This window comes from Megalops cyprinoides, chromosome 12, assembly GCF_013368585.1.
Source record: "Megalops cyprinoides isolate fMegCyp1 chromosome 12, fMegCyp1.pri, whole genome shotgun sequence".
Classification (NCBI taxonomy): Eukaryota; Metazoa; Chordata; class Actinopteri; order Elopiformes; family Megalopidae; genus Megalops; species Megalops cyprinoides.
Window position 1 is genome coordinate 14,475,073 of NC_050594.1, and position 12,753 is coordinate 14,487,825.

The 12,753-nt window shown below is 46.7% G+C and overlaps 1 protein-coding gene across 1 annotated transcript in view; it reads left to right on the forward strand.

The window, feature by feature from the left end:
* The first annotated feature begins 792 nt into the window (after positions 1–792).
* The window catches only part of asap3 (ArfGAP with SH3 domain, ankyrin repeat and PH domain 3), a 31,423-nt gene continuing 19,462 nt past the window's right edge, over positions 793–12,753 (forward strand). Inside the window, exons 1-5 of the mRNA XM_036542280.1 lie at positions 793–1,130; positions 6,264–6,336; positions 9,209–9,354; positions 11,702–11,776; positions 12,093–12,142. Of these exons, the coding sequence (XP_036398173.1) occupies positions 1,005–1,130; positions 6,264–6,336; positions 9,209–9,354; positions 11,702–11,776; positions 12,093–12,142 (470 nt within the window). The 5' untranslated portion in view covers positions 793–1,004. The remainder of the gene's footprint in view (positions 1,131–6,263; positions 6,337–9,208; positions 9,355–11,701; positions 11,777–12,092; positions 12,143–12,753) is intronic.

Genomic DNA, 12,753 nt, shown 5'->3' on the forward strand with positions numbered 1-12,753 from the left:
AAACTGCGTATTTCATATTTGATACTTATAACTTGTTTTCACTCCACCTTTAAAGTGAGGTAAATTTGGCCAGTTTGTGTTGTCTGTGTGCCTGTGTGTGAAAGCAACAGGGACAAAACCTCAAACTGAATATGCCCTCATTTCCTTCAGATTACCAGCTACATACAACTGAAGGATCATTGATCTGTGGGTCAGTGATAGGTATTTGGTGTGGGTGGGGTGGGGTGGGGGAGTCAATCAAAGAAAGAGTAAACCTACTAAAACATACCTAATGCATAGACTGTTTGCAGTATGAATTTTCTGAAATGCTGTGATGTTGGTAAATCCAAAATTCTCAGTGATGTCTGATATCCCTTGTATCAAAGATTTAGCTTTCCAAGATTTAGCCATCGTATATTCCTGTGTTTTGATGACTCGCATAATTGTTGAGGACATTGCACCTACATTGACTTACACATTTAACATATTTGATCTTGGAAAAAATCAGGTCTTGTCAATAATTCAGTGTTATCATGCACAGATAAAATTACAACATGTGCATTTTAGTATTTAAACATTACAGTCTGACATTCAGAATGACTATTTGAACAACGGTCAATATTTATCAATGCAGTCAAAAAAGCAAAAAGACAAAAAAGCGGTGTTTCACTTCCCTCGTTCGGTCTGCCAAAGTACAAACTTTCCCACGTGATGATGGAGTTACTCCCTCCCTACGCAAGCACAACTTCGCGCACAATACACCGCATGCGGCATTCGCTCTCCGCGCCTCAGTGGAAGGAACCAGGTCAGCTACGTACCGAACTCTCCGCAGCTCCACGGATTTTCAGTCGTGAACATGAAAGAGCAACCGCTTGGATTTATACGTTTTCCTGGAACCGGTGCGATATAGGAGATGGAGCGGATCTCCCAATGGGAATACGTTGTATGATAACTAGTTTTGCAACTTCAGTGAACTTTTTCTTCATTACATTTCTTTCTGTCGGACTCCTCGTATAAGGGGAAAAATGCCGGAGCGTATCAGCATTTCAGAGTTTGTCACGCTAACGAATGAGGACTTGGCTTCGCCGTTAACCTCTAGCTTTCAATCGAAAATGAGTGACTGTCGGAACACGGTCATCGCGCTGGAGGAGGTGAGACGGACCCGCAGTTTGTTTACCTGTGTCAGGTTGGAGTAAAGTAGCTGACAGCGCCCGCAAGAGATGGGGCGCGAGCAGTGGGATTGTTCAGCGGTGTACATAAAGGAAACTGGTTCTGCAAGTTTAGTATGAGATCATTTCATCCCAGCTTTCTTTTTAAATTTAATTTGGCACGATGGTGCAAATGTACAGTTTTATCCACTCATTGCATACAGTAGAGTTTCTTGAAACGATGAATAAGGTTTACGGAGTCTTGAGTAGTGGGGTGGGTTTACTATGCTATGCGTTCGTTTGAAGGGCTCGTCAAATTACTAACCCGCTCCAGTAAATTGATACCATGCGTTTGTAGCGAAGAGGTCTTGGAAGACTTGGTGAAGTGCAGAGTCTCGGGTTTCCTGCTTGAACGTTACTCCTTGTCGTAGTTGCTTGTATAATAATAATGATAATAATAAGGAATTTCTTGGCATCTCCATACATTTGGATGTGACCTTTGACTTCTGCCTTTACAAACTCCTTGCAAGCCAAATATGAATCAGGACTAATCGTGTAATGATTGTGTTCCTTCCTAGTCGGTAAACATTGTTTACTGGAAGTACCCCAAGGTAATGACAAAAATCACCAAATGTATTATTTAGGTTTTTGTGGTAAAGGCGGGCCTCCCCAGCCCGCTCATATTGGATTGTCATCTTAATAACATGTCTGTGGGTAAACGCTGTGTACTAGTGATAGCTCTGTGCTGTTCCAGCCATTGTGCTGTTATTAAACTTGGAGGGACTGTTGACTGAGGCCCATGTCACTACAAGGAAGCACTGATAAGTACCAGGCTTCTTTGGCAGGCTGAAAATTTCCCAAACCTGAAGCAGACGTTAATGTTTGACTCAAGTGCTCTTGGGAAGGACTCCACCACCCGGGTCAGTTAGAATATGAGCAGTCCAACCCGGTGGTCTCCCTAACCAGCAAGGGGCCAGAGATGAAGACAGGCATTGTGTACGAATTTGCAGTTTGCTCAGTTGCTGCTGTTTCCAAGGGCAAAACACAACAGATAATAAATCATTGTTGATGTGCCAGTACCCAGAGTTTGCCCCTCACACACACACACTCCATCTCATTCAGTTGAAACTTTCATTTCAAGCCCTGTCCCCCCATGTGCTCCTGAAATGAAATCCCAGGTCTGGAACACATTAGGACCTGGGGATGGGTTGTGGTTGAAGTGCCTTGCGTTAGTATGTCACCTGCGCCGCCAGTTACAGATTTGTGTGAACCAATCAAAATAATGCTCTATGAAGAAAAACTGATTTGTGTCAGTGAGTGAGAGCACATTATAGCTCCACAGATTTTGGGGTTCAAGAAACCTCTCTCTCTCCTATCACTAGCGTTAGCCCTGAACCCCTAAGATCTCTCAGGCACCTCTGCTGTTCCTTCTACAGTGGAGGATGGAGACAGATATGGTTACATTACCAGGTGGATGTGGAATTTGGATTTATATCTAGATTCAAAAGGCTGGACCTGAGAATTTGAGTCAAGCCAAATGTCATGGAGGTATGTAGATTTATCAAGTTTACATGCTAATGTCTGATTCCTGGCCTCGTTTTTGTTTGTGGTGCCGTCCAAGTTTCACTCAGGGGTTTAGTCTGCTTTGGACGCGACCTGGTCCTAGTGTGCCAAGCATTAGAGAGCTGTGTGCAGTACACTGGCCCCGGCCGGGCTGCTCTTCCCTGTGCAATGCGAGGCCATGCTGAGGAAAAAAAAACGCGAGAGGGCCAGGTTGGTGTCAGCAGGGCGAATGCCCCAGCATCCCCCTTAGCTTTGAAGGCGGGTAGGGTTTCACTGAAACGGAGCCCGCCGATGGAGATCCGCTGTTCCCAGGAATGTGCGAACCACCTCAAGAAAACATCAGATGCGAGCGCAGAGTCTTTGGCTCTGACTCCGAGCTGTGGCTGCCAAGGCACTGTAACTGTCGCAGCCGCCTGGAGGTTCCTTGCTGTGGGGCGCATATATCAACAACCTTTTGGGACACGGCGGAGGCAGAACAGAAGACGATTGATGTACAAAATGTGAATTCCTCATTTTTTAAGGGGTGGCTCAGAAATCCCCCAGGAGCACCATTTTTTTTATTTGAAGTCTTCTTTGATAGCATCACTGTTTTACTTCACCACAGCCAGACACTTGAAGGCTTTAGTCTTACCCTGCTCAAAAATGCCAAGTCTGAAAACTCCTGGCCTCCCTCTAAGTAACCTGAGGCCTCGGTGCACTTTCGATGAATGTCTCGCAGTCTGGCAGCGGAGCGGACATGTCGGTGCCCGCCGTAACGTTCTCAGAACGTTCCTGGAGCAGATTTCGTCACGTTCGGCCTTGGTCTCGGCCGCGCTCGGAGGATGTTTTGTGTTAGGGCCTTGCATCACCGGTCTGCTCCCATCTGGCGGGCAGTCCTGCATGGATTATGCTTCAGCCCCTCTAATTAGCCTGATTCTCCCCAGCTTAGATGTGGATTTTGTGCTCTGAAAACCTGACTGAGACAAAACAGGGTGACCTACTGCTCTCAAAAGGGTCGATGGTGCTGCCTGTCTGTCTGTTCATCTGTCTGGGTGGTAGAATTCAGTCCCAGTCTCACCTCATTGTGCCAACCAGGTCGTGTGCATGTGTGTGTGTGTGTGTTTGTATGCATGTATGTGTGAACGGGGGTGTGTATCCATGTTCCTGTGTGTGCATGTACGTGCATGTGTGTTTGTGTGTGCTGTGGGAGAGAATAGGTGTTAATATCCACTGGAGTGAGATTTTGTCCTCTCTCATACTGTAGGGAAGGGCTGATGTCAAAATGTATCCAGTGGTTTCTTCTCCTGTTTTACAAGGGAGAGTGAGAATTCTGATGTGCTGGTCAGATTACTTGCTTAAGGAGTATGTTCTTGGACAGGAGTTTTATTGGTGCTGAGGGCGTTCATAAAATTAGTTTCAAATACAGCAAAGAAGTAGCTGCACTGAGTTTGGCCTGTCTGGTAACAGCCTGTTTGCTGAGGTTATACGGCGTCTGCAGGCTCAGCAGTAGTACATGATGACATGGAGACAAGAGCTGGGGTGTGTGTGCATGTGTTTGTGTTTGTGTGTGTCTGTAGTGGTCAAATGCAGCCTCTTGTCAACATTTAAGCTGTGAAACTGGTGTTTATGCAGTGAGCAGACTGTTTGTGTGTGTGTGTGTGTGTGTGAGGGGGGGGGGTTGCCAGATGCAGTTTCAGTCTTGTCAACAGTGAAGCTATGCAAGTTATGTGTGTTGTTGGGGGAGTGAGCAGACAAATCATCATTGTGTGTGTGTGTGTGTGTGTGCACGTGTTTGTGTGCGTGTGTGTGTGTCTGAGAGGGAGAGAGAGAAAGAGGGAAACAGACCACAGGCTTCACCGGTCATTAATCAGACAGTGAGATGGGACGGGGGTCGTGGGGGTCGAGAGATGAGATAACCATTGGAATTGGAGAGACCCAGGGGAGGTTAATCCGGCCAGCTAATTTAAAGTGACTTACCTTATTTATGGCTACCACACCCAGGGCCACAGCAGACATTGCTTTACCGTGGAAAACCAGGGGAATGCAGCCTGGAGCTCTCTCATGCAGCAGAGCTATTGAAAGCAGCCTCTGTCATGCCTTACATACATTCGCATTGTAAATAAACAGACAGAGTGTGTTCCCCCTGTCTCCTAATCAAGGCCAGAACAATTCCAGGAGGTCGCTGTGTTTTTAAGAAGCCAGTGCAATGTCAGGGCAGAACGGCTTCAGGCACATGGAACAGCTCGTTCAGGGTTTAGCATAACTCCTCAACGGGAGAGACCGAGGCAGGGAGAGAAGCGAAAGTGAGTTTACTGCGGATGTAGCTTTAAACATAATGGGTGGCTGAAGGGGGGGGGGGACAAGGCTTCTATGAAGTGTTGGATTTCATGGAGGAATGGCATGTATTTCTGCTGAAGCTGTTTCTGTGGAAAGCCACCCGCATTGTCCTGGTGCACCGGGGATCTGCACGCAAGCTGTGGTTATGCATTTGCACATTCTCACTTGCCTGCTCCGTCCCATGGCTACGGCTCTGCCGTGCAGATAAAAAAAAAAACCCCAGGATGAGAACAGGGGTGCTCTGGAGCATGTTAACTCTGTCTCAGTGACAGGGAAAAACTTTCATCCCCTGCCAAATGGAGGGAATATTCACATTTTTCAGCACCATGTAAGCACTGGCCCAGTTAAAAAACACGCACACACAGACACGGACATGGACACACATAGTTATGCACTCACGCACAATCGCTCACATACACACTTACATACGCGCTCACAGATTTAAACGCTTGCAAACACAAACAAACATACAGTACATACACACACAGTAAACCTTGAGGCTGATTACACCTGCCTGTTGTGCAGCAGATCTGCAGCTGAAATGGCCAGACCCGCTGAACCACAGAGCTGCAGTTTATTAAGAGCGCTGACGTGTCCGGGCCTCTCGAGCCGATGCCAGATTGAAATTGGTTTCAGTGATCTGGCAAGGAAGGTGGTGATGCACGCTGATGGCTTTGTTGTGGCTGTTTGCCTGGTTCAGTCCTTGGTTGTGGGAGAGAAGCTGCTCACTCTTTATTGGGATTGGGGGTGGGGGGGGGGGGGTTGTTTGTGTACAGAATGGCTGCTGTTTAGGGGGCTGGTGTACAGACAGACTTGTCACCCACCCAGTGCGGTGGCAACATGAGCACACCTGTGAAAGTCACTGCACTGAATCTCTGCGCCTTTTGCTCAGTGTGGAATTCTGGGATTGAATGCTGAACAGGGATGGTTGTTTAAAGGGGTCCATCACAGTGCAGGCGTAAAGGAGACCGGTGGGCCTTGGGTGATGGGGTCATGGGGCTAGTGTAAAGCCAGGTGCTCTGTGAGTGGAGCTCTCACCTTGGCCAGTGCCCTGGTTATATATGTAGGCTGTGGTGGAACAGGAAAAATAGACATCATGCGCGCTGGCAGCTCTACAATATTTGGAGTGATATTGCCATAGCAACCCTGTTTTACCTTGTGGCAGGGTGTTAAGGCACTGTTAGGTGTTTTCAGGGAGTATGGGTTGGGCAGATTTGGGAGTAAAACGTAATTGTGCTGTTTTTTTCTTTTTTCCAGTCTCTGGAGTTGGATCAGAGCAGTCTACAGAGGATGAAAAAGATGGTAAAAGCCATTCACAACTCCGGAATCAGTAAGTTCTCTCCATTTCACAGTTAATTTACAGAAAAGAAGGAGTTCATAACAGAGGATGGATGCATATCAATAGCTGACTACAACCAGGGGTCCACAGCAACAGGGACATCATTGGCTTCGTCCTGCCAGGACAGAGAGGGCCTGCATGGGCTGGGGTGCCTCATCTCAGCACCTATAAGCACCTCCTAGCAGCTTGTCAGATTCCTGTAGGTTTCTAAGTGACCGCCACTGAGAGATGGTCCAGTCATCCAATGGCTATTGAGAGGTTCTCAAACCCTGGGGGGCATAAGCAGTGCCTAAAGGAGCCTTTGGCTGTGGGGCTGTGGGTGAGTGTGTTGGAGGATTCCACCGGGCTGATCCTCACTTCAGCAAAATTGAAGAAAAAATATTAATGAAATAATAAGTGGATAAAAAAAATATTAATTTTTGAAATGAAAAGGTGGAAGGTAAATGACACAGAAGGAGCCTCCTGTACTGAAGGTACATGGCCTTTTGGAGGGGTGGTGTCGTTTGTGTTGTAGAGTGCTTCTCTGTTCATGTGGAAAATGTGCTAGGTCAGCACTGATCCCAGGTCAGCACACTGCCCAGCGTCTCACATAAATGAAAGAATAACAATAACAACAGGGGCTCAGTGTGGGGATGCTGTTTAGACTGGTACACAGAGGAACCTCCAGAGCACTGAATGGAAGGGGTGTGTGCCTGTCTGTGTGTGCGCGCGTGTGTGTGTGTGTGTAGGTTAGTTTATGTTGACGTATTCCCAATAAATGACTTTACACATGGACCGCACTGGCAACGGCATACACACCCACACACACACACACACACACACACACACACACACACAGGTCCACTTGGCTGTGGTGAGGGTCATTTGACCAATGAAACACTAAGATGATACGCTCAGTCCTACCTTAAATAAATCTAGGATTTGGATAATTTATCATGGGGTGTTCGCTAGGCTTTTAGGACATTTTTGTTGGTCAAATCCACTGTAACTTTTTGTACTAAATTAAGTGGACAGATCAGTGTACTGTTAAATCACATACCACAACATAGCCTTAAACCAATGTTACAATACCCCGTTGCTTGCTCAGGGGAGAAACTATAATTGATAGATACAACGAAGTTTGGGAAAGTGGATCAGCTTCGAAGAGTTCATAAGCTCCCAAACTGTTTCTGCACCCCGTTCCTGAGTTTAATCGCAGTTTGATCTGAGTGAGTCAGAAGGCCGTGGCTGTTCGTGGAGGATGTTTGTGTCAGCGCTGCAGAGACACCCCCACCTTTTACCTCATTATCATTGGTGCATTGGTGGATTTTTCTTCCCTCTTAAACACAATCACATGGCGGAGCGCGACGGATTCCGGTAAAGGCGCGGGGGGCTTGCGCGTCCGCTCCTCGTTTGCGGCCAGCTCTCTTGGAACCCCGCAATCCTGGGTGATTTGCGGTCGTGTGTGATGTACGGTTGACTCACTCCAGAACCCCCAACTCCCCCCCCTTTGCCATTTCCTCTTTAAGGCAGCGCCAAGACGTGGCCCAGTGTGTGAGAGCTGGCTGGGAGAAGATGGCCTTGCTGTGCCGCTTTCCAGCCTTGTTTAAATGTTATCCTGCTGAGGGCTGTTTTTCCGGCTTTGTGTGTGTTTGTAGTTTCTGTTGTTTGTGAATCCGCCACATGCGTGCGCGCACACTCACACACACACGCACATGCACATGCGCATGCAGACACACACACACACACACACGCACAGCATAGCCTGGATTCAATCATTTTTTTCTTAGCTTTAACTCTCAAATAAATTCGAGTATTACTTTTAGTCAATACAGACACATATTTTTTTCATTTGTGATCATTGAACTCGCAGACCTGTGTTTGTGAAGGAAAAAAAAGAAGCATTTGCATTTCATTGTAAGTCAAATAGGACAAATGCTGATTAAACCCAGGTGTCCGTGTCTCAGTCAGTCCTGCAGTGAGGTGCCAAACCTTATAATGAAGTCCTGGGCTGGCTCTTCATAGTTTTATATTATTACGTTATTTATATGTTTTCCTTTTCAGTTGGCAAAAGGCTGTGTTTACATGGTGTGGACCACCATCCTGTTTGTAATTCATGCTTCTGAATCCTGCTTATCTTTTCTCCTCACCTTGACCCAGGGCCATCTCACTCCACTGGGGGGGGGTTGGGTAGGGGGAGGGTTGGGGACAGCCCCAAAGGGCAGGTACTGGCTCGCAATATTTTTAAAGTCTGTGTTTAGTCTTCAGGGTTTTTTTTGGTCTCTCCCCAGTCCGTGTCAAAGCGGCTCTTTAATCCTGCCATTTCCTTGGTGTCACTCAATGTGTCTGCCAATGTAAACAGGGGAAACCAAGAGAGAAACAGGAGGCTGTAACCGGCAGACATGTGACCATTAAAATATGACCTCAGAAAGCTCACTGACAACAGGCTGCAATCGATGGCCCCTGCCTGCAAAGATCAAACAGTCGTGAACAAATAAAAAGACTGGATGAAGGCTGTTGTCCTGATGGGTCCTTTGGAAATAATTCTTTTAGCCCTGGATTCAATCTGTATTTGTTCTCATCTATGACTCACAACTGAATGCAGTTATGACTGCGTTTAACACATTTCGGTAATTTTCACTGAACTTGCCAAACTATTTGTGAAGACAAAAGTAACATTCGAGTTTAATTGTGAGTCATAGTGGATGGCCACTGCTGGATTGAATTAGTTGATTGAATTAGGCCAGAGTTACAGTATTTTGTTATTGAAATGGTCCATGGTCAGATTCAGCTTACATGGGGCTCCAGAGTGACCAGGGTGCCAGATGTGTTGTACCCCTGGTTATTGCTTGTGGTTGACTGCAGCATGTGTGTCTGATATTAGCCCACGTGGAGAACAAGGAGCAGTACATCGAGATCCTGGAGAACCTGGGAAACAGCCACCTGTCCCAGGACAACCACGAGGTGTCCACTGGTTTCCTCAACCTGGCAGTGTTCACCCGGGAGGTGGCCGCACTCTTCAAAAACCTGGTAAGAGAGGAGGGAGGAGGAGGGGGGTGGGGCTTCGAGCGAGCTTGGGGGACGCACCTGAGGGAACGGGAGGGGGTATCAAGGAGAGGGAGGCAAAGGGGTGTCCCAGGTAAGAGAGGGGAAGGGAGTGGAGTGTAAGGTGTAGCAGAGAAGTACAGCTGGGGAGTGTAATGCTGTTGTGAGTATGCAAAAAGTGGAAGGGGATGATTGGGGGGGGGGGGGGGGGGCTGGTGGATATTGATATTGACGGTTGGGTGAATGATTATATTCCAGATGGAATATAAGATGGAAGGTCATATAACACTATGTTTAAAGACTGTTGTTACTGCCGGGATAGAAATTATAGCTCACACGTGACCTGGGTGGCTAGTGGCAAACTCATATCTTACTGTGTGACAGTAATTGGGTCAAAGGGCTCTTATTTTGGCATCTAGCAAGGGGAGCATTCAACATCTTTAGCCTTTTTGTTTTTATACACCTTGTAGGCTTAATGTTCTGTCTGTTTTACTAAAAAGAGCAGACAGCATAGGTGACATGCACCATATGGTGGATCCTTTTTGTGTGCTACACGCATGATTTATGTGTGTGTAGAACACACTTCAGACATTCCAGTCTTGGGTGAGCCTGCAGCCATTACTCTCTCCACTAACCCCACTCTTAAGTTCTGACTTCACCAGTGAAAGCATTAATGCAGCAGCGAATCGGGCCGCTCCCGTTACCCAGCATCCATCTGTGCAGCTCGCCCTTCTGGCCGCAGCGCTTTTGGTTATGAATGAGGGGCAGAGCAGCGGCCGCAGCTGGGAAGGTCAGGGGTGCGGGCTGGCCTCTCAGCAGAGGGGGCGAGAGGGGAACCCCAAACCTATCTCCGCTTGGCGCCAGGGTGTGGGGGGTCAGGCCAACAGCTGCAGGCGAGGAGTGCAGAGAGAAACGGAACCCTCCCACTGATTGTCTCCATGGTGATGCTAATTTATCCCAGACCCCTGTGCTTGAAAGAAGGGGCCTGCCTGCCCCTAAGGCCTAGCCTCTGAGTCACAAATCAGCGCACTACCTGGCACTTCACTGGCTCAGTTTAAAAATACCTCTCCAAAACACTCCAAAACCGGCTCATCTCTCTTTCGCTTCTGTGTGACAAGTGTTTTATATTATGGGATGCACTGTTACTCTGAAATCCCATTTGTGGCTGGTTCATCAATGGGAAATGAAAAAGTTCATTTAAAACCCACCAAACCTGACTGATCACTAAATGACTTGTGATGTACAAGTGTTTCATTTCATGAAAGGGTTGTTCAATGCATGGCAGATTCTTCAGAATTCACAGGAGAGGATGGGGAAAGATTAATACTGTTATGGTAATCATCAACTTGTTCATGGCATGGATATCTGTTCAGTGCCTCACGGTATCTCAGTATCATGGGATATGGGCTTCTGGAGCCAAGGCTAGGGAAACAAGGAATGCGTCCAATGTCCAATGAATAATAATAATAAACAACTGATCTTGTGCACAGCGGGGCATGTCTGTGTAGGTCAGGCTTTCAGCCCTGGCACAGGCCCAAGACTGGATGGCACCGGATAACCCAGTTTCCTCTACAGAGCACTAAAGTTTATCAGTGGAGAGAAGCAAAACTTCCCCATAATAAAAGCGTCTCAGGCAGCAGGGCGCAGGGAGGGTTTTGTTGACAGATACAGCCCAACCATTTGCCTCACCTTGATCCATGCAGCCACCTTCCACCTGCAATATGTCACCAATTTGATTATTTGATTTATCCACTTCAATATCCTCATTTTATCATTTGGTTTATAATCTGTTTGATTTCAGTTTTTTACTACCGGGATATTACTTATTTCCTTTGCAGACGAGAGGTTGTTCTATAAAAAATAACACAGGGAGAGGATTTGGTTGGACATACTAAGTGTGCTAAGGGTCTTTTATTTGGTTTGTGCTTGATATGTCCAACGGAGCAGTTTCCCAGGGGGTCTGTCTCATTTATGTGTTAGTCTTATCCGTAGAAGAAATGAACTTGTGCTACTCAGGATCAGGGCAAAATGAAACCAGTCAAAGTGGGGTAGAAAGCAGGGTATTGTGCTATGAGAACCAATAACCCATCCAAAATGATATAGCTCCCGGACTGGGATCAGTGATTTAATTTAAGGACCTGTCCAAGACAATATAGCACCAGGACTCGGATCAGTTATTTAATTTAAGGATCTGTCTGAGGTGAAATAGCACCAGGACTGGGATCGGTAATTTAATATAAGGACTTGGCCAAGATGATACAGCATGGGGACTGGGATCAGTGTATAAATCTTGCCGTAACTTATTTGGTGTCTCTCCGTTTGCCCTACGCAGGTCCAGAACCTCCACAGCATCATCTCCTTCCCCCTAGAGAGTGTCCTGAAGCCAGAGCTGAGGGATGGGAGACTGGTGAGCAGTGCCTGGCCTTACCTGAGCCCACCTGGGCATGCCTCTGTTCATGAGTAAAACAGCAGCTGCCCTGTGAAACAATGTGCTGGCGACTGCTTTTCAGAGTCACTTCATGCAGCCGAGTACAGCCAGCACTTGAGGAAAAGTGAACTCGTGTAACGAAGCTGATGGAGGGAGTTTTCCACCGATGGGTTCAAGTGGGGGAATATGCTGGATGTCTGCATTAGTGTGCTGACGCCTGCCCAGAATTTAGTCTGTCCAGACCAGGAGTTTATGTCGCTGGACCAAAGCCCTGACATTTGTTCCTCATTCCTAGGAGCTGAAGAAACAGATGGAGAAGAGCTGGAAGGAATATGACATCAAAGTGTGAGTTCGGGGCTAACATCTTATTCCAGTCTTACAGGCCTCCTTTTATTTACCCATTGTCCCTTTGAGGATGCTTTTTTAAACCACTGTGTTATAGTTTTTTTAGCTGTGATGCTGGCTTTGGGTGGGTTAGTGCTGGTATGATGTCAGTGTGAGTATAGAGTCATTCTCTACTTCGTTGACTGGACTGGCAGCTTGTGTGTTGCAGCCTGCTGATACCTTTCTCTTTTCATCTTTCCATCACTGTCTCTTTCCCCACAAGGGAAGGAAGAGGAAGAGAGTCAATCAAAGAAGAACAATCAGTGTTTTTTTCTTTTTCTCATTTTCTCACATATCTTTATTGGGATCCTTGTCAGGTGTACCAGTTTGCTAAGGTGTTTTAGACCGAAAGAGTGGGATTTATTTTGTGCATCATCCCTTTTCTGCCCAGCACCTTAAGATTTGGATGCATTTATGATAATGGACATATTTTTTATTTTATCAATAACACCAGTTGTGCTGCTTGACACAGCCATGTCCCGTAAGGATATAGTAAATGGGGGTATGCTAAACATTGTGTATTTGATATTTCTCATGGGTCCTGTGAGTATTGCATTGTTTATGCTAAATTG